Raw genomic sequence first — 25,988 nt, 5'->3', positions numbered from 1 at the left:
AACGTACTGTTTGCGCCAAACCGTGTCTAAATATAAAGTGTCTGGGAACACAAGGCCCCTAGCTGTGCTGAGGAACAAGCAACGGGCATTACAGTACATCCTCCATTTTGACTTGGCTGAATGCTTGTGTTTAATTTCCAGTCCTAATTGGCTGATGCATATGGTCATTCAGATAGTTGGGGGGTTTTTTTAGGTAAAAAGAACATTTTGATGAAAAGGAATGAACTTTCACTGTCTCCAAGAACTTCCTTCAGTTGGACGATATCGAAGAAGTGTACACAGGCTGTCCAAGTTCCTGCAGCTTTTCCGCAACTTCAGAACTGCTGCTATGTAGACTAGATGGAGCTATCTGAGCACCCAGCTTTTAATGCAGGTGTTAATGTTTTTTAGTATTTTAATACTACTTTATTTGTAGCTTTTTGTTTTGAGCTTAAATTAAATTCTATAGAGGACTTTCCATTGAACGGCTTTGTCTAAAACTGATCAAAATGATCAAATCAGTCGATAAGTCGATGGAAATAGAAAATGAATTGCCAATTTTTTTGGCAATATGATGGTAAATGAAGAGTATTTGGGTTTTGGAAATTTGTGATGAGCATATGTTTTTTAATTGTTTCTTACATTTTACAGACTGAACATTTAAAGGTAGGTAAGGCGATTCTGAAGAAAGATAAGTCACTGTTGTGTCTCATTCCAAGGTCGTCCAAAACCGAAAGTTTGGATCAGTATTCAACCCAAAATTCTGCAGAATTGCCATCCCTACCATCAATTGTGAAAATAATCAATCATGGCATGGCAGTATTATATCAATGTGGTATTAGATTAGTCCTCTTAGATTTCAGGCTGCTCTAACTGTCACGAAGAGAAGCACTGAAATCAGCAAATATTAGCGGCAGAGGAAGTGGAGGAAAAGAGGTCGAGCACTCCAGCCTCTGAAGTCCACGTGCAAACCTCACCAAAGTGCTGGTGTGTCACATATATGTACACAGTTTTTTCCTGCACTTCCTGTCTGGTTCCTGTGAGAGCTGAAGGACTGTGAAACCCCTGACTTCTGTGTGCCACAGCAGAAGCCCCTCCCCCAGCAGCAGGAAAACCATGTGCAAAGTGGTTCCTACTGTTGCGAACTGTACCAGTATTGACACTCGACAAGTGGTTTAGTTGTCTGAGATATGGTGTCACTGCAAGGTGCCCTGGTGCCTCCTACGAGTTACAGCTTATCAAGTCCAGTCTTTTTTTGAGGTGTTTGTAAATGTCGTAAATCATGCTTACCTCTCTGTACACATGTATCCGTTCTCAAGTTGAACTATTTATTGCAGTCAATAACATATTTTTGGTTGTCATTTCCTGCTGCCTGACTTTCTCAGAACTGTCCCCCCTCCCTGCATCTCCACGCTGTCTTTCACACACATGCATTGCGATTTTTGGCAGCTCCTCTGGAACATGAAATCATGCCACTGGCTTTCATTGGTGGCCCGGGCTGGTAGGGGTCTTTGTCGCAGTGCCAGTGAGATATCTCTTCTTTCAAGTACCGCGGTGTCAGTCCAATGGCCTCACGGGGCCTTAGCATGCCGGCTTTTCCCCTTTCATCCTCCTCAGGCTCTCATGACATCAGCCCCCCACCCGGGAGACTGGGGGAGGGAAGGCAGAGAAGTGGCGTGGTGACAGATAGAGAGAGGAGTGGGAGTTGGAGTACAGAAGGAAGGGAAAGAGGTTGGGGGTTTGGCTTCTCAAGGAGATGACGAAGGCGAATGTGTCTGGTTTGGTAAGTGGGTGGCTGGGATTTGTGTCTCGCTTGGTACAACTTTTTTTTTTGTACGCACATAAGCAGAAAAATGCGACCCATCCTCCCACACAGCCCTGCAGCTTGTGTAAAGCAAGTCTCTTGGCTGGCATAGCATGTAAAACTCCCTGGTATGTGCTTGTTGTGTGTGGCCTGGCACTGCCCTTGACCAGCTCGTCTCTGAACCACGATCAGTTCCACCTTAAACACCAGCCAAAGACAACATTTCATCTCAGCGGAGCGCAACTGGCCCAGGACCAGCCGCTACAAAGCACTTAAAAATAACTAGAGCAACAAGAAAAGTATCAAGATCTTTATTGACATATCCTCCCAGAAATAAAGCTAGCTACTTTAAAGTTTTTGCCAGAGGCACACAACCATAAAAAGTGTATCCTGTGTGGGAAGCTCTGTCTTTGACACACATATAAACACAATCCTAAGACCGCAGTTGCCATGGAACAATGTGAGGGGGCAGATGAGTGTGTCTTTTTCTACCATGGCCCTCAAGTTGGCACTACGGGACAGCAGGCCAGAGAAAACAGCTGCTGTGTCTTAGTGCTAAGTGGCTTTTGGACTCTAACCGTGTCTGGCATCTCAGCCAGAGTTGCAGAGAGGGTGTAGTGTGTAAGAGTGTGAGTGTGAGAGAGAGAGAGAGAGGAATGACAGGGATGTAGAAAGTGCACCAGGGCTGTAAGGATGGTGTGCGTGTCTGAAGAAGAGAGACCTGCATTAAAAGAAAGAAATGGCAACAGACAGACGAGTGTGATATTGCGGGCGACTGGCTCCAAGCCTGCGGCCAGGTTAGCCGTCCTACACACTCAGGTGTGTGCTAGAGGTCGTCTCGAGGCCACGGCAATGCCAGTAGGGTGTCAAGCCACAGGGCTTGTTGTAAAGACGCTGCGATGCTGGATTGAACTGGCTGCATTTTGGCCTTGTTCTCAGACCACTTCTAGTACAGCACGTTGGCCTTCATGCAGAGGAATACTGTCTGATCAGTGGGTGTATCTGTTCATGTGCATGTATATGTGGGCGGCATTAGCTCATCCACTGTTTATCAGACTGGATAGGAAGAACTAGAAGGCTGGCAGATCAGCTTGTGTTTTGATGCACACGGCTGTATGACTCACCCTATCTCCCTCATCACTCTCTTCTCACTCTTTTTTATATTTTTCATGCTTTTTTTCTTCTCTCACTACAAAGACCTCAGTGAAGAAGAGAGGCTTGATAGCAGAAAGAAAGAAAATTGCTGTAGTTTTACACTCCGCAGTCTCCAGAATGTTTTGTAAAATTGCAGTGAAGCCACAGCAGTGATCGATTTACAATGGCGGCTTTTGTTCGATGCAGTTGAAGCTTGAGTTTTCAAAAGAAATCTTTTCATAACAGAGCCAAGAAGATGCAAGATATTGATAAGACACTTTTCCCCTGTGCTCGTGCTAGAAATGATGGGGCTTACTTTCAGTTGAGTGCGGCAAATTGAAAGTCAATGTTGGCTTGTTCAAATGAAGGCAGCTACCATCGACAGCTTTTAACGTTTAGTATAATGGAGACTAATGTTGTAGCAACTTCATGAACTTCTCAGAAATAGCAAGTACAGTTTTCACTGATTAATTGATTAGGTGTCCACTATTAAATTAAACAGCAGCTGTTTTGATCATCAATTAATTGGTTTAAGTGAGTCAAAATTCTCTGATTTTAGTTTTTTAAATGTGAATATTTTTAGTTTCTTTTCTCTTCTATGACAGTGAACTTTGGGTTGTGGACAATTTGAGGACGTCACCATGGGCTTTGGGATACACAATTTTCACAGTATTTTGACATTTTAGATCAAACAACTAATTGATTAAAGGTAGGGAAGAAAATTCTGGATAAAGATAGTCACTTTGGGTCAGAATCCGGCCCGAAGTTCTAACCCAAAGCGTTGGTATTTGTAGACCGGAGAATGAGACTCAACAATCAACAAATTTTTTTGCCAGAATTGCCTTCCCTGCCTTTAATCGAGACAACAATCGACGGATTAATTGTCAGTGAAAATAATCAATAGTTGCAGCCCGACCACAAAAACAATGAAAAGTTTTAGGCACTCTGGGCTCTCACAGGGGGTTTCACATTTAAATTTCATCCACACAATCAATAAAGCACTCTAAGTACCAAATATTAATTGCATTCACGTCTCCATTAGCCCTTGGAATCAAATCAAGAAAAAAGAAGTTACAGCGCCGACACAAACTTAAGCAGCCCTTGCAGTGTAAAGGGGTAAAATGAACAAGCTAAGTCTTTAGCTTCCTCTCCACCTGCCCCTTGCCCCAAACACCCTGAACAAACACTTTGAAACACCGCAGCATGGAGGAAGGGATAGAAAGAGAAACTGCAAAAGAGGGGAGGAGGAGCAGCGGGGAGAGAAGAAAAAAGGGAGAAAAAAGCTTGTGAAGCACTGAGCACTCAGGGGCCTGCCTCTTGGGCTCTCCTTTCATGTTTGTGTACGCCTCAACTTGCTGATATTATCTTGGCCGCTCTTCCTGGCGGGGTGTCGGGAGAGGTTTCCACTGTGACCAGGCAGGGGCCTCTCTCTCTCTGTCTGTCTGTCTCTCTCTCCCTCTCTCAACCCCCTCACCGTCAGGCTGTGTTGGAACCCTCACCCACCTTCCTCCGTCTATCCCCCCCTCCCCTCCCGAAAAAACAGTCCCTCTCTTAAATCACCGCTTCACCACGTTTCACGGCGCTTGGAGGCGCCCGGGATCCCACTGCGCTCGTTTCCATGGTCACTGGGAAGCTCCTTGTGTCATGTGGCTCAAAGTGAGCCGTCCCTGGGCCGAATTACCCAGCTTTCAATGGGAGGCCAAATGACCATTATTAGACTTCACAGCTCAGGCCCCTATTTAAAGAGAGAAGAAAGGAGCCCTGGGGACTTAAGATGAGAGAGAGATGGAGGGAGAGTGAAAGGGTGAGGGAAGAAAATGAGGACAGAGGGCGAAGAAGAGAGGAGTGGAAAGAGAAGAAAGCGCACTTAGCACCACTGAGTTGGAGTTGTTTCTTTTTATTTTTCCACCAGCCCTCACATTGATTTTTGCTCTTAATCACAACTGGTATTTGAAAGTCAGACGCCAGCCACAAGCAAAGCTCCCCTGTCTGTCAAACGGCACCCAGAGAAGACGGGGCGGCGCTGGATCAAACGATGTGCCGTGGAAAAAGTAAATCTTAGAAAAGATAGGACCAGACATCCACCCACGTCAACCAAAGCCCTGCCTTTTCTCTCTTCATCTCCGTCTAAGCCTGTTGCTTTGTAGGGGAATGCGCCCGTGTGCGTGAGAATCCTCGTGCCCCGCGCCCCGCTGTGTATGTCAGAGCCTTGTTGTCTTTAAGGCTCGGGACCACAGCCTGGCACGGAAGCTGGAAACTGAAGCCCCCTGGTCCCCACACAGCTAATCTGATGCCTCTTCCCACTACAGATGATTCCTCTGCTGGAGGGTTAGCGGGGGTGAAAATGTCATCCTGCTCATGTGGTTTAAACTTTCTTTCATGCTTCGCCAGGGAGGCAAGGTTGGGCCCAGCACGAGGAGATGGAGGAAAAGTGGTGTGTGTGTCTGTGCGTGCGTGCGTGTGTGTGTAAGGGCGACACTGGAGCTGCCCATGCTCTGAGACAGTGAGGTAATGGAAGAAGGGAAAGGGAAACCTGGAGAAGGAGAGAAGATGAAGAATGGCAGTGCACCTGGCAGAAACTGGAAGTGACATTAGCATTGTTTATTGGAGACCAATATAACAATAAAATTTAGATCAGACATCTGGATTGCAGTCGTATTTGGGTAAATTTTAGTTAAAGTAAAGTTTGTTCAAATTCTTTACCTTCATTTAATATTTAATGCTTAAAAGTGCACTATGTAATTTGGGGGAAGGCATTTTAATCAGAAAAGAATGATCTCTGATTTTTTTATGCCTAAACAAACTAAATAAACAAATTGTGTTTGTTTTCATGACAGAAAAAAACAAACATTTTTACTTTGTTTATATTTGGCAGACCCTGCCACCTGTCTAGTTTCAAACGGTGTTCTGGGGACCTTATTTTCCTCTGAGAACAGCTTGTTTATTCAGTTATGGAGAAAAATAAATAGTCTCCAAAACTACATAGTGCCCCTTTAATGTAGGGGTATATAAAGTAGAATATCTCCCTCTGAAATGCAGTGAAGTAGAGGTACAGTACCTCAAAAGTGTACTTAAGGATACTACTTTGTTACCTCGAGTTGTTGACGAATCAGACAGCCACAGATACTATAATTGACGGATGACTTGCTGAGATAAGACAACAATGAGCTGTTATATTGGAGTCGAAGCTGAATGAGATAAACACACCTGGATATTGCACCATCTCGCTGCCATGCGTTGCTCAAATCCCTTTTACAGCCATGGACATTTCCTGCTTCCACGTTATCTTTATTGGGACACAACAAAAATAAAAGGTGCTCGCTGCGTTTGGTGAAGAGATGGACTCTTGATGGCTATTTTTGCTTTTTTTGTGACCAGTTCAACCTAGAAAAAACATGATTATTCTTCATAGACTGTTTTATTTTAAAGCTTTTAAGAGGCCTTCAGAGGCAAAATCAGGTTAGATAATGTGGATCATCCAACCTGTCTGTTTAGAGGTCGTGGAAAGTCTACATATGTGAAAAGGTTGTATAAAGTCAGTGGATGCAGTACGTACCTTTTCTCACAACACAACTTTTTCTTCATTCTGTCATCAAAGCATTTGCCATTTGCTGCTGTCTATATTTCAACGTTGACAGTGATGGATATCATCAGAGTGACAGCCTGACGAAAGCTGCACCTCTTTGCAACGAAATTACAGACCCAGTCAGCTTCTCCTTCAGCACTTTCTTTTACATGTTCATGTGCTGAAATGACAAACAACCAGAGGTTAAGTTAGTCTCCTCTGCCAGCCCACTGTGCAGATGGAGACGAGAGGTACAGCGAGAAAAGAGGCAAAATGGGGGTTATGGGGCCGAGTCCCGACCTGCTCTGCCTTGTTTGCCCAGGGAAAGAAGACAGCAGGCAGCAGCAACACCCCTCCACCAGCAGCAGGAGAGAGTATTACAAGAAAGAGAAGCAACTGCAACTTCTCTTTCATGCAAGCAGGGACTTGGTCTCCTAAAGCAGCTTCAAGGCAGAGAGAGATTAGAGAGAAACCGTATGACTGCAGACGAATTAAGGGGAAGGAGAGAAGTGAGCTCGACTGAAGTCACTACATTTGGATTAAAGTGAATGTTCAGACTATAGCATCCTGGGTAAAGTGAAGCACAGATACTCATATGTTGCTGTTCTGTTTCGTAGTAATTCATTGCAGATTCAGAAAAGCCGACTGACCCTTAACTAAGTTTAACTGTGAAAGTTTCTGTAGGTGCAGTAATGTTCATCAGCATGCATGTACATGAGATTGTAAGTCTCCTTAAGCAAGCGCTTACCGCTTTCTTCACAGGAGACGTTCAGCTGTACTTTCCAGTCGTCTTTCTACGGTCAACACATTTGTGTAACGGCTTCATTTAATCAAGGCGATACACCTGAAGCATATTATTACATGTACCTTTAAGTATATTTCCTCCATTTTACACAATCAACCTAAGTGATTGTTGGGCTCTGAGCACTGCAAAAGTGCCTGTGACCTACACTTAATATTGTGCCTGAGTGCATCCTGTGGAGACGCAGCTCAGCTAACGCACTGCTTTCACGACACAGCCTGTGTAGAAAAGATGTAGTGTTAGCTGTTGGCAAGCTTCACTTTTTCATTTTGGTGCTGAACAAGGCTGTATAACCACCCATAAGAATCAAGTTACTGTGGTGAGGACTACAGAAGTCCTGCTGCGAAAAAATGAAACAGAATCATCTTTTGGAGAAACACAACCTGATGTCACGCTGCGGTGGCCTATCACATAATCCTGCGTACAGACCAGCTGGTAGACACTACTGTTGATCAATCCTTTGACACTTAACATATAAAATGACACTATAAAATAAAGCCCGCTAGTATAATACTCATGACAGATGTTCATGTTCTCCTATAAAGGCTGATTGACATGACCTGAAGGTGTCAGGATGAAACAGGCTGTCATATTGGCAAAAAAAAAAAAAAAAAGACACATGCACAAACAGAGATCCACCAAAGTGCTCTGAGCTTCTTTAATGCTTTGTGCCACGAACAACATCATGCTGCCAGGAGGCTGCACACCATCCTGGGAGGAGAAATACTCAACTGCTGCACAACCCTATGTTAATCGATGCAGTGCATTATTTGGCCTGAATACAGCCTACAGGAGTTTTCTTCGAAAACATTATTGATTTAATGACTCTGCTTGAAATGACAAATGTCAAAGAGGTTCTTTACTTATACAAAAAAGAGAAAATACTGATAGATTCAAGGTGCAATATGTAAGAATTGGCCACCTGTAAACAAATAGGAGGCAGCACATCACCAGAATAACAGCTAACTGTAGCTGCCTTTAGCTAGTTGGCTCAGTTAGCCATGCAGCTAGTGGTCCGGACCGGGCGCTCAGAGTGGTTTTTTGAGTCAGGACGGGCCAGAGCGAGTTGGTCAGCATGCTAACTTCAATACACTTCTCTGCAACACAGTACATAGACATTGACACAACATCAGGATTGTTGTTTCTCCACAATATGTTGATCATTTTAGATATTTTAAACTAAAATTCTTACATATTGCACCTTTAAGATTATGCATGATATAAAAGCCACAGAGTAAAAAAGGAAACTCACAGTAAAATATTTAAAAAAATAATCATATTGTAGGATTCAGAATAAGACGGCCTCTGTTTAATGCACTCTCAAACTGCCCCATCACTTAAACCCATCTGACCCACTGTTCAAATCCAAGTGCTGGGAAAAGTCGTCTGTATCCTCGAAAGTAGAAGAAAAACACTTAACATTTGACGTATTATGTGCCAGGAGACTTGCAGCAGGCAAGCATAAAAATCCAGCATTTCACTTGTCTTTACTTGCTTCCAACTTCGTCTTCCCTCCCTTCGTCTGACAGCTCTCATCTCATGAAAAATATGGTAATTCAGAATTTTCAATTCCAGGAAAAGTTTCCTCCACCCTCAGGTGCTCCTGTGAGAGCTGAGAAGCAAAAAACCTAATGTCAAAACTTCAGATATAATTCTTCTCATCACGAGTTATCTCCTACCTCGTTGATCAAAAAATGAGACATGCTTGCGTTTGTGTTTCATAACTTAAAACTTTAATATTCACTGAGAAAACATCAAGGACTTTTTGACTGACAGTGCGCCTAATCACTACAGATAATCTAATTAATTTAATGTTTTCCTCCGTCAAACTTTTCCACAGATCGCTAATCATTTCTAACCAACACTTCCCGTCACTTTCGTCCAAACAACTCCTGTTTAGACACTCGGGGGAGAAGAAGCACTTAAAAAGTAGTATTCTTGTCCCTCGTCAGGAAGCTTGTTTATTTTCCTGTGAATCACAAAGGACCAGAGCCCAAAACCGGTAAGAAAACAACAAGGGAGGGACAGAGAGGAAAGTGGAGGAAATTTAATTAGCGGTTGTCCATTCCTCCAACCCCAGCGTTTGGTCTCAGCAGGGTAGAGCAATGGGCAGCAGGAGGACAGAAGACTAAAAGGATTCTTGATAAGCAGCGGTCTGAGTCCGTGCGCTTGCCTCCATGTTCATGTTTGTGTGCGCGCCTGACGCCACAAGACATCTGACCGGGGAGAGACACAGGAAAGGCTGCCTGTGGTGCACAACAAGCAAGACAAACATGTATATTTAGAAAGAAAGCTGTTTAGAATGCTCAGTATTTCGCAAGAACTGTGAGCCTCTATCCATCATTTAATCTTCACAGCATACAAAATTGTCGTGTTTATTGTGTATTGTCCTGCGGTTTATTTTATCACCAAAATATATGTGTGCTGGGATGATAAAGAAGGTTGAAAGGACGGACAGATTCAATTCAGGGCTTGTTTAAAGTTCTAAAACAGTCTGTTAGTTCGTAAAAACCACAGCGTTTCCTCTGAAATCCTTCTTCGTGGCCACATGATGACAAGCATTTAGATGTTTGAGAACAATTTTCTCTTTGTTATGTAACCCGAGGAAGAAAACATTCTGTTTTTTTTCATACCAAAAAAGTGTAGAGTTAAGTAGTGTTCATGGTTCTGCAAGAGCAGGTGATTCTCTCTTTCATTTCTGTGAGTAATTAGCTCAAGTAACACATGATTTATCTTAGATAAGAGATATTTGTATTTCAAACACAAACTATTGGTTAAACAAAGTTTAGGTAGTCTGATTTATAGACACAAACAGCATTTGGCTGTTTCAATCTCTACTTTTGCTTCCATATCTCCCCTTAAAAAGATACTGTTCGAAATGTGAAACAGTAACAGAGTGGGGCTTTAGTATTGCTACCGGCTTCAAGAAATATTAAACATGTTTTGCTACCAAACAAAAATAGTCCCAACATTGTATCAGGCTCATTGACAAGAAGGCAAAATCTGTGTCAAGAAAACCCACACACCAGAATCAATGGATTTATTGTAGTTATCATATTGCTGTATTTAGATTGTCTAGTTTCTAAAGATTTAAGTATTTGATTGCATCCCATCAATTGGTATGTGACTGACATCGCAAAGTTTTGTGTTGGAAACATCGTTAACAATTTCATGTGTTCATGTAGACTCATAGGGCTCAACACCTGGGTTGGATCAGGTGGACTGGTTGTTTAATTTCAATTTTTTTCTTTCACCAATATCGCTGATGTTGCCCAACATAGAAACACAGAACGTGTACCTTTTTTAGTTTGATCAATGAAACGTATATATTTTAACACAATTGTTATTAATTCGGACTGATGATTTAACAGGAGAAGCTCCAGCTGTGTCAGGTAACTTTGTCTCTGGATAAAAAAATCAATAGAACATTTCCTTCCAAACCAGGCGCCGCCTCTATAGATGGACCATTATCATCACAAAACCTGTCAAAATATAGCAGCTATACTTAAACTACACTATATATCATTTTCAGTGTGCAGTGCCTTTTTCTCAATACTACTTAAAGGTGCAATACGTAGGAATTGACCACCTGCCGAATTCATACTCCCAACAAATAGGGGCAGCGTATCAACAGAGTAACTGCTAACTGCTGCTAACTGTATTTTGTTTTTACATCCATTACTGTAGCTGTTGTTAGCATGTTAGTTCAGTTAGCTGTGCAGCTAGTTGGTATTCTGGGGGAGTGTTGGTGTTTACACTGCTAGCACAGGAGCTTTGTATCGCTTGGAGAAAGAAGTTTTCAGGCCCGGGGCTCGCTGGTTAGCATGCAATCCTCAGTAGATAGCTCTGCCACACAGTACATCAACATTGTTATTTCTTTACATTCTGTTGATAACTCGAGTTAAATTTTGATCATTTAAACTACAATTCTTACGTATTGCACCTTTAACACAACAAGCCAATGTGCTCACAAGTTGATATCCTGTGAGGGACTTTGCTTGTTTAAGAGAAAATCTATAATTGGTAGAAATGTGAACTGAGTAAGAAACAATCTCTTCAAAGAATAAGTAAAGAAGAGTTTGCATCTGACCAGATATTCAGCGGCAGCTTGCGGTACTTGACATTACAATACTCGCTGCTAAGGACACATTTTGGTTGGTACTGAGAACAAGATGTGAGACTTGATAACCAGCCTAATAAGTGAACATTGATCAGTAATGGACTAAACGCACCACGAGTTTGCAGTTTAAGACCTTTCTGCATGTTTACAGAAGTTTGCAGTAAATATTGAGGTCAGGATTACCGGAAGAAGATTAAAGTGAGAATGAATGAGAGAACCTATATATGGGTCTTATGATCACTCACTCACTCACTCACTCACTCACTCACTCACTCACTCACTCACTCACTCTCACTCTCTCGACTCTTTAATGGGGTCGGCTCTTTGCCAAGTTTCACTGGCAGGCCCCCTCAGAGGTGCCCCCTCACGCACACACACACACACTTTGATAGCACAATTCACTTGTATAATTCTGGTTATGCAATGGGTGGGTGAATGGCCACCCCACATTGTGCGCTGAGGCAAAGACAGAAAGGGTGGTGGGGGATTACTGGTTGGGAAAGACGAGGTGAAGAAGAGGAAAAGAACAATCGTAGAAGGAGGGTGGTTTTTAGAGTTTTATCTTTTAAGAGACGTTGACTCGGAGAACTTAGCTGGATGATGGCAGAGGCATCACTGTAACACAACCTCAGGCTCCTTCTGTGATGTGTTGTTTTTGTCCCCCAGAGAACTCTCTCTTTTCTCCAAAGCTGACATTACCACCTTTTTAAAAAAAGCTTTTCACACCGACCCTGAAGATGGCCTCTTGCTGAAACACATCTCCCTCTAAAGGAAATAGACCTAGTTATGAGTATCTTGTCTTTTTCTTGTGTTTATTCCACAACTGTCTCACATTTGGGGATTTAAACCAGTGGAAAGATAAGACTTCACCCATGGGAGCTGATTTTCCCTCAGGGATGGTGACAGGGTAGATATTCATTACATTGTGTGTGTGTGTGTGTGTGTGTGTGTGTGTGTGTGTGTGTTGCAGGCTGGTCATGTACATGATGTACAGTACAGAGGCAGGGTCGGGGATCGGTGTACCTGGGGCGGGCCTTGTCTTTGTCTCATCATGAGGTCATTACATCCGCCCCAAATCTCTCTTTCTGTCTCTCTGTCTTCCTGGACTGAGATACAGTTTACCCACAAACCCCTCTGTTTCACCATACTGAGACACTGAGCAAAACCCCCTAACCTATAGGCCTACCTGTGAACACACCACAGACAGCAGAACTACACTTATTATCAATGTAAGTCAAACTCGTCAAATGTTAAACATTTTGGTTCTGACCAGAATTTTTTTTTTTATTTTTATTTTTTTATCTAAACATGGTATTGATATTCTATACCCCGTCCTTTTGGTAGTATGTAACAGAGACGGTAACCATGTGTTTGTAGGTTTATGTCCATAGGTGCTTCCGACCTCACAACTGGTTTAACACTCACACCTGTGGCTTACACTCTGTGTACCATTTTTATTTAACACATGTTACAAGGACAGCTGTCAATGCTGTCCTCCTTGCTACTTCAGGACAAGGACTACTTGACTACTTCATTCAGAGCTGCTCCGTTTATTTGCAGTTGGTTGGAAAAACACAACAAAGTAAATGATGACATGATTGCCACAGGCGGCACAGCAGCATATTGAATTGGAGAAAAGAAGCGTATTTCTGTCATTATGCCGCCTGCTTCCTACATGCAGCTGTTATCAGAGGCACATCTTGTCAGTTTGAGCTGTTCTCACTTTTTAGCTATATTTGGCTCATTGTTTTCAGTTTAGGGCCCACACATTTCCATAATTTAATTCTCAGCTGCTCTTACTGTAACCACCTCTGAAATGGCTGGCTTCAGTCTTCATTATTTGTGGGAGTAACACTACTTACTACTCCAAATGAAGGCTAATAGACAACCTCACAGTCCTTTTAATAGTGATGTGTGATGACTGTGTGTCTGTTGGTATGTTTTGATGTTTCTCTGCCCACTAGTGGTCAAAAATCAACTGCTACAAAATAACTACAACTTTAAACTAAAGACTATCACCTCATTGAACAATTCTATCTCTTAAACCGATCTTGGATCAGCACCCTTACTTGAAGACATTTGATAAACACGTCTTCCTTCACTTCCTGACCTAACCTCTCATCTGCAGTCTGATATTAATGGCAGTCACTGAGCTTACTGAGAGCTTCAAGTGATTCTTTCCCCCGCGTGTTTACGTTAGGTAAACTGTCCGTTTATACGAAGTCGGCCCATTGGAGAGGAGCTCGAGGAGGCTCGCCGGCCCCCTGTCCTCTGCCGGTGTGACACACAAGTGGACTTTTATGTGCTCCGTAAACATTTTTTATACAGCTCGAAAAATGGTGCGTCAGATGTCCTCTGGACGCATGTAACATGCTCTAGCCGGGAGCTTAACCGCATACAAATTAATATTAAACAGGAATATGGGAGAGTTCAAAAGCACACAGTCACCAGGGAATGTTTGCATTTATTTTTACCACTTTTTAATCTGCAGTTTTGGAGTGAGACTCATTCAAAACCTTGAAATGACTGAAAGGGGATTAATGAATACAAGTTATTGGCAGGATGAAGCTCAACAAGGTTTAACAGAGTTCGCATTGTGCCCTTGCGAGTGGTCTCAGGATAGTGTTTATGTCTTTGTGGTAGGGCTGCAACTAATGACGATTTTCTCGATTCTCGGTTCTCAACCAATTTTTGATCTAGAAAATGTAAGAAAATAATGAAAAATGTCAAGCACCGTTTCCAAAAGCCCAAGAGGACAAACTCAAATGTCCACAACCCAAAGATATTCAGTATACTGTCAAAGAGGAGTAAAGAAATCAGAAAATATTCACATTAAGAAGCTGTAATCAGTGAATTCTGTTTTAAGGGATTACTCAAACTTACTGATTTTTTTTCTTTATGTCTAAACAAACTAAATAAACCAGCTCACTTTGTTTTCATGACTGAATAAACACACTGACCTTGAAGGACAACACAGTTTCATACTGTTTTACTTTGTTTATATTTGGCGGACCCTGCCACCTTTGTAGCTTCAAACAGTGTTCTGGGGACCATATTTCTTCTGAGAAGAGCTTAGGGGCTACACTACATAGGGCCCCTTTAAAATAGTCATTGTTTAATGTAATAGTTGACAATTAATTGATAATCGCTGAAGTTCTAGTCTGTGGAAACAGGAAAGTCCTTATGTGGCGTTGTTGTGACACAGCATCTCCAGCAGGGCGAGGGTGTCAAACGGATTACTGATTACATGTCACGCAGCCAAATCGATTACGTATCTGCAAAGAGAATAGGATGCTATGACAGATTAACGGACGGCCGGTGAGGTGTTAACATCAAACAGTAGGCGATCAGGAAGATGGTGAGTAATGTGCCTCATGAACAGGGGAAATGACTAAATCCTGTTGTAATGAAAATGTCAAGATAATACAGATGACTTCATGTGCAGAAAGTACGGCATGTATAGGAGAATAAATGAGGAAGAGGTGCCTCAGACATAGTTTTCATTTCTCTCTCCGGGCTGCACGAAGCGTCCAATCAGATGATGCATAGCCACGTTGAAAAAACTTGGATTTTATTTTGGTTGAATGTAAATAATGTCTTGGCTCACATGCCTGCTCTGAGAGGGAGCGAGGAAGTAGAGGAAAAAAAAGGGGGGGTCGACCACATATAAGAAAATCCATGGGAGAAAAGTATGCCTTTATCTTTTAATAAACCGTAAAGCCAGGAGGCAACATGAAATTACAGCATAATAGCAGTGGAGAGTCTTCTGAAGACTTAATTGCCTTAATTATAGCAGTGCGGAGAGAGACAGAGGGAAAGGAAAGCATGGAGAGGAGGAAAGGGAACGGAGGGAAGTGGAGGAGAAGAAAGTAGGAAAGAAAGAGGGAGTGATGTGATGGAGGAACTAGTGCGTTAGCCAGATGTTGCAGGTGTAATCCAGGTGTGTGGCTGCACATTATAACCTTCTGTCTCACATGCATATTTTTACATGTGCGCCTATATTTACACATGCGTCACTTGGGTAGCTGCACGTGCTTTTGGGTTAAGTATGACAATCATCGGTCCATGTGAATGATGAAGTGAGCGCTACGCTGAGAAAAATATCTCTTTCCACACGAGTGCAAATTTCTCTCCCTCAGATCTTACAAGCTGGCAGGCTTACTTAGGGATGCTAAACATAGCTTTCATTTTCCTCTGTGTCTAGACTGGGTTCTCAGTACTTTCTGCTGCGGTTGTTGCTCACTCAGGGAAGATTGTACCCTAATTCTCATGCCTCCGAGCCAGCGGGAAGTTTGTTTAGCCGGCAGTGTTGTGAAGTACCTGTGAAACTTCCACCCCCAGGCGCGCAGATCAGGTTGAGAGTTTAGCTGATTTTCGAGCACGGATGACTGATCAAGCACTCGTGTGGGAGCAGAGATCATGTTTCAGCTTTGAGAAAAATATTAGCGGGGCACTCTTTGGCAGCTTCCAAGGGGGGTCAGTTGTTGATTACTTCTTCCTGTTTGTCTCTTACTTTTATTTTTTCTTACTTTTGATTGCATCTTGAGTTATTGTTAAGAGGGTCTCATCGGAACAGGTGATCATGTTTCAGGTGTGAGGATTAAAAAATGTTTTTTGAATTTCAAGTTCTTGATCACCTGTCTTCTTCCTATTCATTTCCAGTTGTGGACGAAGTACACAATTAAAAAAAAAAAAAGTACCAGAACAAGAGGGTAAACGTACTACAAATAAAAGTCTTGCATTTAGAATCCCTCTTCAGTGAAAGTACAGGAGTATTATCAGCTAAATGTGCACAGTGTGCACGGGGGCGGCTGTAGCTCAGGAGTTAGAGCGGGTCGTCTAGCAATCGGAAGTAATTGTCGCTGGTTCGAATCCCCGACTCTCCCCAGCTGCATGTCCAAGTGTTCTTGAGCAAGATACTGAACCCCACCTGATGAGCAGTTGGCACCTTGCATGGCAGCCTCTGCCATCAGTGTATGAATGTGTGTGTGAATGATTTTCCTTAAAGGTGCAATATATAAGAATATTATTCGAAAAACATTCAAAAATGTATTAAAATTATCAATATAATGTGAAGGATTAAACGTTTTGATGTTGTGACATCCATATATTATGGTCCAGTAGGTGCTAGTGGTGTAAACAGCAACACTCCCCTGGTGCTCCGATCTCACAGTCTGGACCACTAGATGCACAGCTAATAAAGCTAAGTAGCTTACGACAGCTACAGTTAGCGGTCACTCTCGTGACGTGCTGCTGCTTGTTTGTTTTGAATGTGAATTGGCAGCTGGACAATTCTTACATATTGCACCTTTTAATCTGTAAAAACTACAGCTGTCAGGGCAATTTAGTGGAGTAAAGAGAACAAAGTGGCAGAAAACGTAAATACTCAAATGTAAAACCTCAGAACTGTGCAGAAAAAAGTACAATGCTTGAGTAAATGTACTTTTTCTTAACCATTGTACATTTATAGTTGGGCTTAAATCTTATCATCTGCTACTGGTCAAGCTCTGGCTGAAAAAAGGACGATTGAATTTCTCTGAGCTGACACATTATCGTTGCTTTCGCCCTTGAAATATTGGATTCCTAAAAACGATAGGATCTGTGTGTCTCAGTCCTCTTCAGTCGTGAATGAGAAGATCAAAATGTCACCTTGTAACGACTTCACCCCGACGAGCTTAATGAACAGACGCTCTTGAAATTCCTGTTCAATCTCAATGAAACTGCTTTCGTTCCCAGCGTGTGGTTGTTCATCTTTTTTGAAAAGTTTGCAGCAGAGGACTGAACTCAAATAGCTTGCGCCATATCTCCTTACACAGGAGCTCTGCCACTTGAAATTCTATAGCCAGTTTAAGTCAGTGAAGTAAACAGTGTTTCCTCACTGAGGAGTTTAGTTTTTAGCAACTTGACAAAGTCCTGAGAAGGAAGAAAAGTTATAGTACAGCAGCCACAAAGCAAGAAGTATTTATCCCTCCTTTGGTGTCCGAGGTTGTATTTTTTTTTTTTTTACAATGTTGGGAAGGAGATGTGTCACGTTTTTTCAAGAGAGCCAGTTTGCCTGTGGGTGCATTTTTGTTGTCGTCAGGCAAGTCCCTGCACTGCAGCGCAGGCCTGCCCGAGTGGAGATTCTTTAGGAGGGAGATCTCTTTCTTCTCAAAGCGTCTTACCAAGAGCTATTAATTATTAACTGGGAGAGCTAACATCAAAGGAGCAGACTTGTGCTGAATTAAATGGGGGCTGGAGCCTGGCAGTGTGGAGCTGAGAGAAAACTGGGTGAGAGGGAAAAGCCGAGTGAGATTTTTGCCCCGCTCGCTTTTGAACTTTTCCGATTACAAAAAAAAAGTGAAAAGAAGGGAGAAAAGAGCGCTGTTAGTTTATGTAAAGAAGGCGAGGACGAAAGAGAGAGTTGAAAGATGCGAGAGCTCGCGTTTAAAGCGCGCCGTTGTTTTAATGTTTGTGTTTGACAAGGCTTTTCGAACACTGCTGGGAAAGATCAAATCGGTTTGCAGTGTTAATTAGTCTTTAATGAGCTATGAAAGCCAGATTCATAAACATCTTATCTGATGATTAGGGGAAATCTAATTGAGATGTAGCTCAAACACTTCAGAGTCACCGCGTGTTTACATTTTCCTGTTGCTGTTTCACGCTCATAGTTGAATTTACAGAGCGTGATGCGAACGCCACCTCTCATATTAAAGGCCTTTTGTGACTTTGGTTCTGTTTGCCTCCTGATGAGACTTGTCCATGCAGCAGTAGGCCTACCTGCAGTGAAGAAGACCCAGGCTGGCCCACACTCGTTCTAAAAATCCAATCTGTTCTGTATTTAGTGTCATTATTGACTCTGTTATCAAAAGTTATTGATTCTGGAGAATACAAATACTTCTGGTTCTCTAGAGGTAGACTGCTTTAAACAAGAGAAGACTGCCATGTATATTGAGTTGAGTGGTTGGTAAAGTTGGATCCAAACTAACTTTAGCTAAGCATGCCACTAAATGTAATCTTGAACCTCTTTCTAAAGACTCCAGTACGCAGGGAGTAGGAAAAATAAAGGAAAAAGGCTATCTGAAATAATGTCACGGTTACAAAAGTGGATCATATTGCAATGGATGCTAATCGCACTTTGATTTGAGGTTTAATGCAGCAGGAAACGACTAACAGAGCCGCAAAAACGGCTGAATCATCTGTGCCAGACCTGCAGGGGAAAGACTTAAACAAAGCTTCAAAATAAAACTCATGATCCATATTTATTTGATAAATCAAATCTCAGAACAGTCAAACAGACTGCTCTGACATAGAGGAAATAGTGGTTACATGTTGTGCTGAAATGTGCAGTTGATAAGTACTTGATAACAGTGAATAAATGTCTTTTTAAAGTACACACATCACAGACATTTCCTGTTGGATTTCATTATAACTAGGACTGATGAATGCTTGTCGTCATTTTTGACATTGTACAGACTCAAACATTAATGTGGAGAAATAAGCGGAAGATTAATAAATAATTAAAATAATCCAGCTCCTGCCATCGCCACAAATTACAACTAGTGACGAGGTTACGACAGATGACATATAACAGGAAAAACTTGACTAAAAAGTCTAGAAACAGTCAGAGAAATATGATAATGACATCTCACCTTGCGAGGCAGCTCAATCCATCTTGCCAGGCTTCAACCTATATGCACTTGTGGCCTAACCACAGTTGTTAGGACCAATCAGCATCCAATGAGCAGCTGCGGTGTGGTTTAGGTGTGACGACCAGCGAGAGCAGCAGCGGCTTATTTAAAAACAACAAAGGCAGCTCCTGAAGAGGTTAGCATAGATGCTGCTGTATTATCTGGAGAGAATATTTCATTATACGGAGAGCAAAGAGTGGCACTGAAGGCTTTTCTAGATGGAAATTGAGTTAGTAAGAGTTTGATTTACCAACTGGCTCCACTGGCAGCGCTCACCCACTATGTCATACGTTTCGTTAGCCCACGATAGACGGCAGGTGATTGGACGAACCATCTGAGCATTTTTTGACAGCGCCTGACCTCTTCCAAACTGTTTTTAAGGGCGAATTCCCAGATGGTTCTGTGCAACAAACCTTTGGACACGTCAGGTTATCCTCAGTCATCAGACCCAATTGAACACTTCTGGGAGTAACATTTGGATGAATGCTGCTCATCCCCGTAGTAAAGTTTCTGACTTTCTCTGAATCTATGCCGAGGAGCCGTGAAGCTGCTCTGGCTGCTAATGGTGTACCAACACCTGACTGGGACTTTCTGGGTAGTTCTTCTGTATATTCTCATCATAGTCTTAACAAGTGGGTGCAGCGGTGATGCGGTCAAATAAAAAATAAAAAAACACTTCTTCTGTAAGCAAAAGATGATGCACAAACTTGTTGAGTGTTATCATCTCACAAATCAACATGATGTGTTGCGAGAAGAGCAATCGCGCCTCCCCCGCACATACCACTCTCCCCTCTCTCTCCGTGGCCTCTGCAAGTGGTGCCCGCTGACTGGAGCGGTGACACTCTCCAGCCACTCTGCAGCAGAGTCGCAGCACTGTACATTGTCACTTTGATCTTCACCCCCCCTCTCTCCCTTCCCTCCAGTTATGAAGAGTGCTGGCAAGAACCCAAGGGCACTTGATAATACCAGGATATGATCCCAGCCGCGCTATTTTAGATCATGTAGTGCCGACATCAAAACGTTGTCTAAATAGGGCACCGTGAATCAAGCGGGGTGAGAACGGGTTGTAGGGGAAAGTAGGAGTTAAGATAAAGGAACGTTTTCTTTTTTGTTCCGACGATGGGAAGCCAATTTGGATTCTGCGAGGAGATACTTGGGGTTCTGCAGATCCAAGCATTTCCTTTATCTTTTGCCTTTAGCAGAAGTCTTCAAAAGCCCTCTGTGCTGTGACTTTCCCTGCTCTCAGATGAAAGAAGCTCACATTTTTAGCAGTCGGAAATCCGTGATAACTTTATTCAACTCTTCCCGAGCGCTGCACGGCGGAATTCGAATTCAGCTCCGTGTCATGCAGAGTTGCATCACATGGCGCCGTGCATGCATTCATTCTCAACAGAGGGGTGAAACTTGTTTTTGGTTACTGTCATACTATTAGCCTAATGTGGTGCAGAATCGCTTGGTGTGACGTTATGAAGACTTCAGAGGAATGGAGACATGAACCACATGTGCATCCTTGCAAATGTTATCAAAGGCTTGTTTACTTCTCGCCTGTTGGTTTTCTGTCTCTTTCCTTCTCATTTGCTCGTTCCAGATGATGTGCGCAGGTCACACTCAGGCAGAGAACACCCTCTAGTGGCCTGAATTTGAACGTGACAACTTCACCTGAAGTCAATGTGACCATACACTTCTCTGCACCGCTGTTGAACACGTCTAATGAAAACTCTATTCTGTGTTGGCAGGCGAAGAGAGCAGTGCAGCGGGGTGCCACAGCCGTCATCTTTGATGTGTCAGAGAATCCGGATGCCATCGACCAGGTTTGTGCACACCTAAAAATCACCCAGGCATTCAACCCACGCAAGCACGCACGCACGCACACACACACACACACACACACACACACAAACTACTGTTTCAACGACACTGAAACTGTCTTCGAGAGACGCTCTGCTTTTGAAAAAGCTCAGCAGCACACCTTGCCCTTCAGACAGCCTGTGTGTGTGTGTGTGTGTGTGTGTGTGTGTGTGTGTGTGTGTGTGTGTGTGTGTGTGCACGCTGTTTGTACAAACAATGATCTTTCTATCTTTAGTACTGTTCAAAAGCATGTGGATCAGCCCTGCTCATTCAACCATTTTGGGCCTTTGAGCTCTCTAACCCGTGTTTGGAGGAGTGCACTGCTTCTCCGAGAGGACTGAAAATGGATATCCAGGTTCGGCTTTCGCTAGACCATGACCAAACTCTGTTGAGCTCATAATTGAACAGGTAGCGCGCATTACCTCATCCCTTGAGACTACGGATCTGTCTTTGAGTGCACATTGAGGGAGGGGGGGCACACACAGGCTACAGTAAGAACAAAGTGCATTTCTGGTCTCACACGCCCAGACACTCACATTCTTCTTTCTTGCTCCCGTGTCTTTGCTGTTAAGAGGTTTAATACACGAGTTGCTCGTCTGAGCTTCTTTGTCGCAAGAATTCTCCTGTGGTATTCATCCTCACCACACCAGGCCTGGACTTGCAGGTTTTTCTTTTTTTTTCTCAAACCCCCCCCCTCCCTCCCTCCTTGCCTCCTCTTCTCTGCCGCTGGGTCGTAAAGCGCGTAGCTGAAAGATAAAAGGGATTGCGCGGAGACCACATGAAAGGCATCGCTGGGCGGCTGTGTTAAATTCCCCCGAGAGGCTTTTCCAGTCAGAGCGGCCCGATCAGCACAGACAGGACCCACAAGGCCGAGGGGCAGGGAGGAGGAGCTTTGAGAGAATTAAAGTCCCGGGGCTGAAATTAGGAGAAAGGCTTTATGAAAGTTAATGTACTTGACCTTCTTTTTATCTTCGTTTATACTGTATGTGAGGCCAAGTGCTGCTTGTGACTGAAACACTTTGGTTGTTTTGTTTGGGAAAAAGTTAAGTGGTGATTTTTTAACTTTCTTTAAACAGTAATACAAGTTTTATTAAAGGACTTATAGGTCTTCTTCTTGATGGTGTATCGTTTGCCAAAGGCAAAGCTAGAGTCTTGGAGGAGTCATTTCTCAAAGTGGGAGCGCTGCACCAGAATCGAGGGAGAGATCAAAAGTCTCAAAGTCTATACTTTGAAACTAGAACGTACAGTTTTTCTCTGGGGAACATGACGACAGCAGAAGAAATAGAAATGCGAATATCCTCGGTATTTCCCTTGGGCTTTTCAAATTACAGATTCCGACCAGCGGATGAGGAGGAGTAAAGGAGTATGTCAACTGACTCGAAAGCCAGAGCATATTATTCATTGACTATTTCCCCCCACTGCTCCCTCTGGCAAACTGCAGCCGCAGTTTCCATGTCTTGGGTCATTTTCTCTTTCATTCATGCCTTTTACGTTCAGACAGTTCACGTGCATTAGGGTTAAAGTTCCCAAACTTTTCACCTAACGTTCCCTAACTTTGTCTACCTGTGACAACTCATCATACGTTGCGTTTGTCAATCTGGTGTGTCGGTTAACCATCGGGTGATGCACTCCGTACTGTGTTTTATTAAAAGTATTCATATTGCATGTTGACAGCACCATTGCTTATTGGATAAAAGTGTTCAGCCTTTGATACCTTGATGACTTGGCAGTTGACTGATATTACCAGCTGATATTGGCCTTTCACAGATATATCGGTATCAGTGTAAATGTTCTCTGATATGAAACTATGTTTAAGCTGTACTCAGATCAGAACCTGCCTCATATACTCATACTAGTATGTCATCCTGCCCTATGATGGCGGCAAGCTGAAAAAAACACTGATTCCTACATTTCCCATAATGCCACAGAAGACCTGATACAACTGTTTTCATAGGCTGACTCCTCATGATGAGTGAACAGAATGTGTAAATTCAGTAGAGAGACCCTTTGACAAAAGGTGATTCTTGATTAAATAAATAAGTGTAATTTGGTTTATGTGTTAGTTCATTTTTCTATTTCTCTCTCCTCTCCTCAGCTCAACCAGGTCGCAGAGGATCCTCTGAAGCGGCCGGTGGTTTACGTGAAGGGAAATGACGCCGTTAAGTTGATGAACATCGTCAACAAGCAGAAAGTGGCTCGTGCTCGGATACAACACAGACCACCGAGGGTAAGCGGTCATGCTAAAACCCCAAACCGCTCAGTATAGATGACATTCGTGTGTGTGTGTGTGTGTGTGTGTGTGTGAGAGAGAGAGAGACTAATCTAAGGCACATGTGAGGAAAATGAGGAAGAGGTGAACATGTTTTTGAGGCCCAAGCACCAAACAGCTCAGAGACATTTTTAGTTTTTTTTTAGATGTGAAGACAAACGAAAATTCCATCTGTGAAATCTGACCCTTTCCCTTTCTTCTCTGATCTCCACTGCCCCGAGGCCGAGGACTTTTTCGCAGCACTCTGGGAGATTAATATCAGCCATTCAAAGAGCTGTTTGTTTGCTTGGAATATTTGATAAGAGACCAACACACTTTGAGGTCAAATGACTTGACATAATGAAAGCCCGAGAGAAAGGACTGTCCCATTAGAGGCATTTTTCTGATGAAGAATAAAACAATCTGTTCATTCTCAGTGAGTTTAAGCAGCTGTTTGTGGACTGAACGTATCAACAAAGTCTGTCACGTTCTACTTGTCGGTAAAAAAGCAACAATGTCAAATCTGGTCTTTATCTTGTCTTGAGCTCTGCAGTGGGGCTGCAACTTACAATTATTCTCATTATCAGCAAATCTGCCGAATACCTCAGTGATTAGTGTGTGAAACGTCAAAAAGCTAAACTAACAACCGAATCTTGTTGCCTGGCTAAGAAAAAATCTTAACCATAGCTCTCCCTTCATACTTTTTATGGTAATAATAGAAAAAACACACAGAAGAGATGGACTTATTCAGCCTACATTTTGACATTAGAAACACTAAAAGTCCTCTTACCTCAGTGTCTTATGCTGCGTTCCAGACAACTCGTAACTCCGAAAATTACCGACCTCCTACCAGTAACGGTACGATGGAGCACCACCCGTAGTTGGAATTTGTTAGCTTGAGGAAAATCCATCTACCCCGACTTAATTAGGGAGCAGTTGTCTGACGTCATACAACAATGGCAGCACCCATGTGAGGGCAAATATTTAGATATGTTTCCGGGTATAAGTGCAGTGAAAAAAAAAGTATAACGGCATCCGTCACCTCATCTGTCGTTTCATTTTCTCGCGATCAGCCAAGTATTTTGTCGTCTTTTGGCACCACGCTTGGAGGTCAGAAATTGGAAATTCCCTCCTCCGACTTTGACTAGAACGCAGCATTACTCCTGACATGAGTCTGCAGATGACCTCTGACCCCATGTCTGTAAATGTCAGTATCAACATTTTTTAACAGCGCCTTCTAGGGAGCGAGATCTAATGAATGTGACAACCAACCCCGTTTACCCCCGACTCGTTTCGTCTGAACAACAGCCCAAAACCCAACCCAAAGCATCAGTATTTGATGACCTGAGAATGAGACTCTACAATCAACTTTCTCACAAATTGCACTTTTAATCAGGTCATCGTTTCAGAATGGTCTAATATGTGCAAGAGATGTACCGTAGCGTTTAGCTCACCTGAGTAAATAACTGACGGAGAACCAACGATTCTGATATGGAGATGAATTGATTTGTATTTATGGTGGAAAACACCACCGAATTATGTGCAAAGGTCCCATTTTCCTCGTCGAATGAGTCACATCGCTGAGTGCTCTGCTTTGCTGAGCGGCTAACGAAGCTCTAATCAAATATCCTCAAGTGTGGGTGACTGGAAATGAAAAATGCATCTGTTTTCAGGCCACGTAACTCTTTTAGTAACCCCTGTACAGTAAGCAGCTGCATGTGAAGATTATTTGACAAATTTGTTGTTTCTGTTGCTCTCCTTTTCCATAGCAGCCCACGGAGTATTTCGACATGGGCATCTTCCTGGCTTTCTTCGTGGTCGTGTCGCTGGTTTGCCTAATTCTGCTCATCAAGATCAAACTCAAGCAGAGGAGAAGCCAGGTCAGTGTCCTGAAAACACACTCCTCCCCACTAGAACAGGAGTGTGACTGACCCCAACAACTTGTACATAGAAACTTGTGTATTCGCAGTTTGAGTTGCACAAAACACACCCAAACACACAGTGTGTTGCAGGAGTCAGGCGGCAGTAGCTCTGCTTTTGATTGATTCCTCTCATGTGTTGACAAACAGCTCTCGGAGGAGGCTGACGTCAGGCGCATGAATCAGGATAAGCATTTAATTAACACCGACGAGAGGGTGGCTGCACGGAAATGTCACAACAGTGCAGAAAACCTGTAGCGGCACCCGTTAAGACAGGTGTAATCCTGCCAACACGCGTGTGCGTGGGTGTATAATGGGTGTGTATGTGTGTGTCACAGCAGCGGATGATTTGGTCGTGACTTCCTTTGGTGGTTAATTAACAGCTCGCACCGGGGGCAGCTTTGTCACATGTAGCAAGTTTTCCTTCCCGAAATGTGAAAAATTAATGAGCTTCTTGTGGAGTAAATATTGTTCATACAGTGTTGACGTTTTCTATCCAATTTAACTGTAAAGAGTAGAAATAATTTGAGAATACTTCTGGGTGCAGTGAAGGGTTTGCCCTCACAAGACTAATTACAAACTAAAAGTACAGATTTTTAAGTCCTCATGTTTCATGTTTGTCAACCCTGTGATGAGATTGACTTTCAAGCCAAAGTTGCCCTTTTTCTGACCAGGACGTCCTTAAAAAGTCTACAATTATCTAGTTGTGAGGAAACCTAAGGGAAGAAACACCCTTCGGGGACCCTAGTTTAACTAATCCTGAACATTAATAACGTGTAGTAATCAAAACGTCTACTACACGTGTGAAGCATTAAGTTTAATTTGAAGAAGCGGTTCTGGATGTGATAACTCATCAGTCACCATATTTTAATGAGTAACATTTTTAAGGCAACACGAAG

The 25,988-nt window shown here is 42.9% G+C and overlaps 1 protein-coding gene across 2 annotated transcripts in view; it reads left to right on the top strand.

Moving 5' to 3' along the window:
- Nucleotides 1-25,988, top strand: part of znrf3 (zinc and ring finger 3) — a 71,627-nt gene that overhangs the window by 39,035 nt on the left and 6,604 nt on the right. The window contains exons 3-5 of one of the 2 annotated variants that reach the window (XM_073467274.1): nt 20,811-20,885; nt 23,018-23,149; nt 24,943-25,050. In XM_073467274.1, the coding sequence (XP_073323375.1) occupies nt 20,811-20,885; nt 23,018-23,149; nt 24,943-25,050 (315 nt within the window). Of the gene's footprint in view, nt 1-20,810; nt 20,886-23,017; nt 23,150-24,939; nt 25,051-25,988 lie in introns of both variants that reach the window. The other variant, XM_073467273.1, reaches the window with a different exon arrangement.

This window comes from Pagrus major, chromosome 5, assembly GCF_040436345.1.
Source record: "Pagrus major chromosome 5, Pma_NU_1.0".
Lineage (NCBI taxonomy): Eukaryota > Metazoa > Chordata > Actinopteri > Spariformes > Sparidae > Pagrus > Pagrus major.
This window is presented reverse-complemented; position numbering and strand designations above follow the sequence as displayed.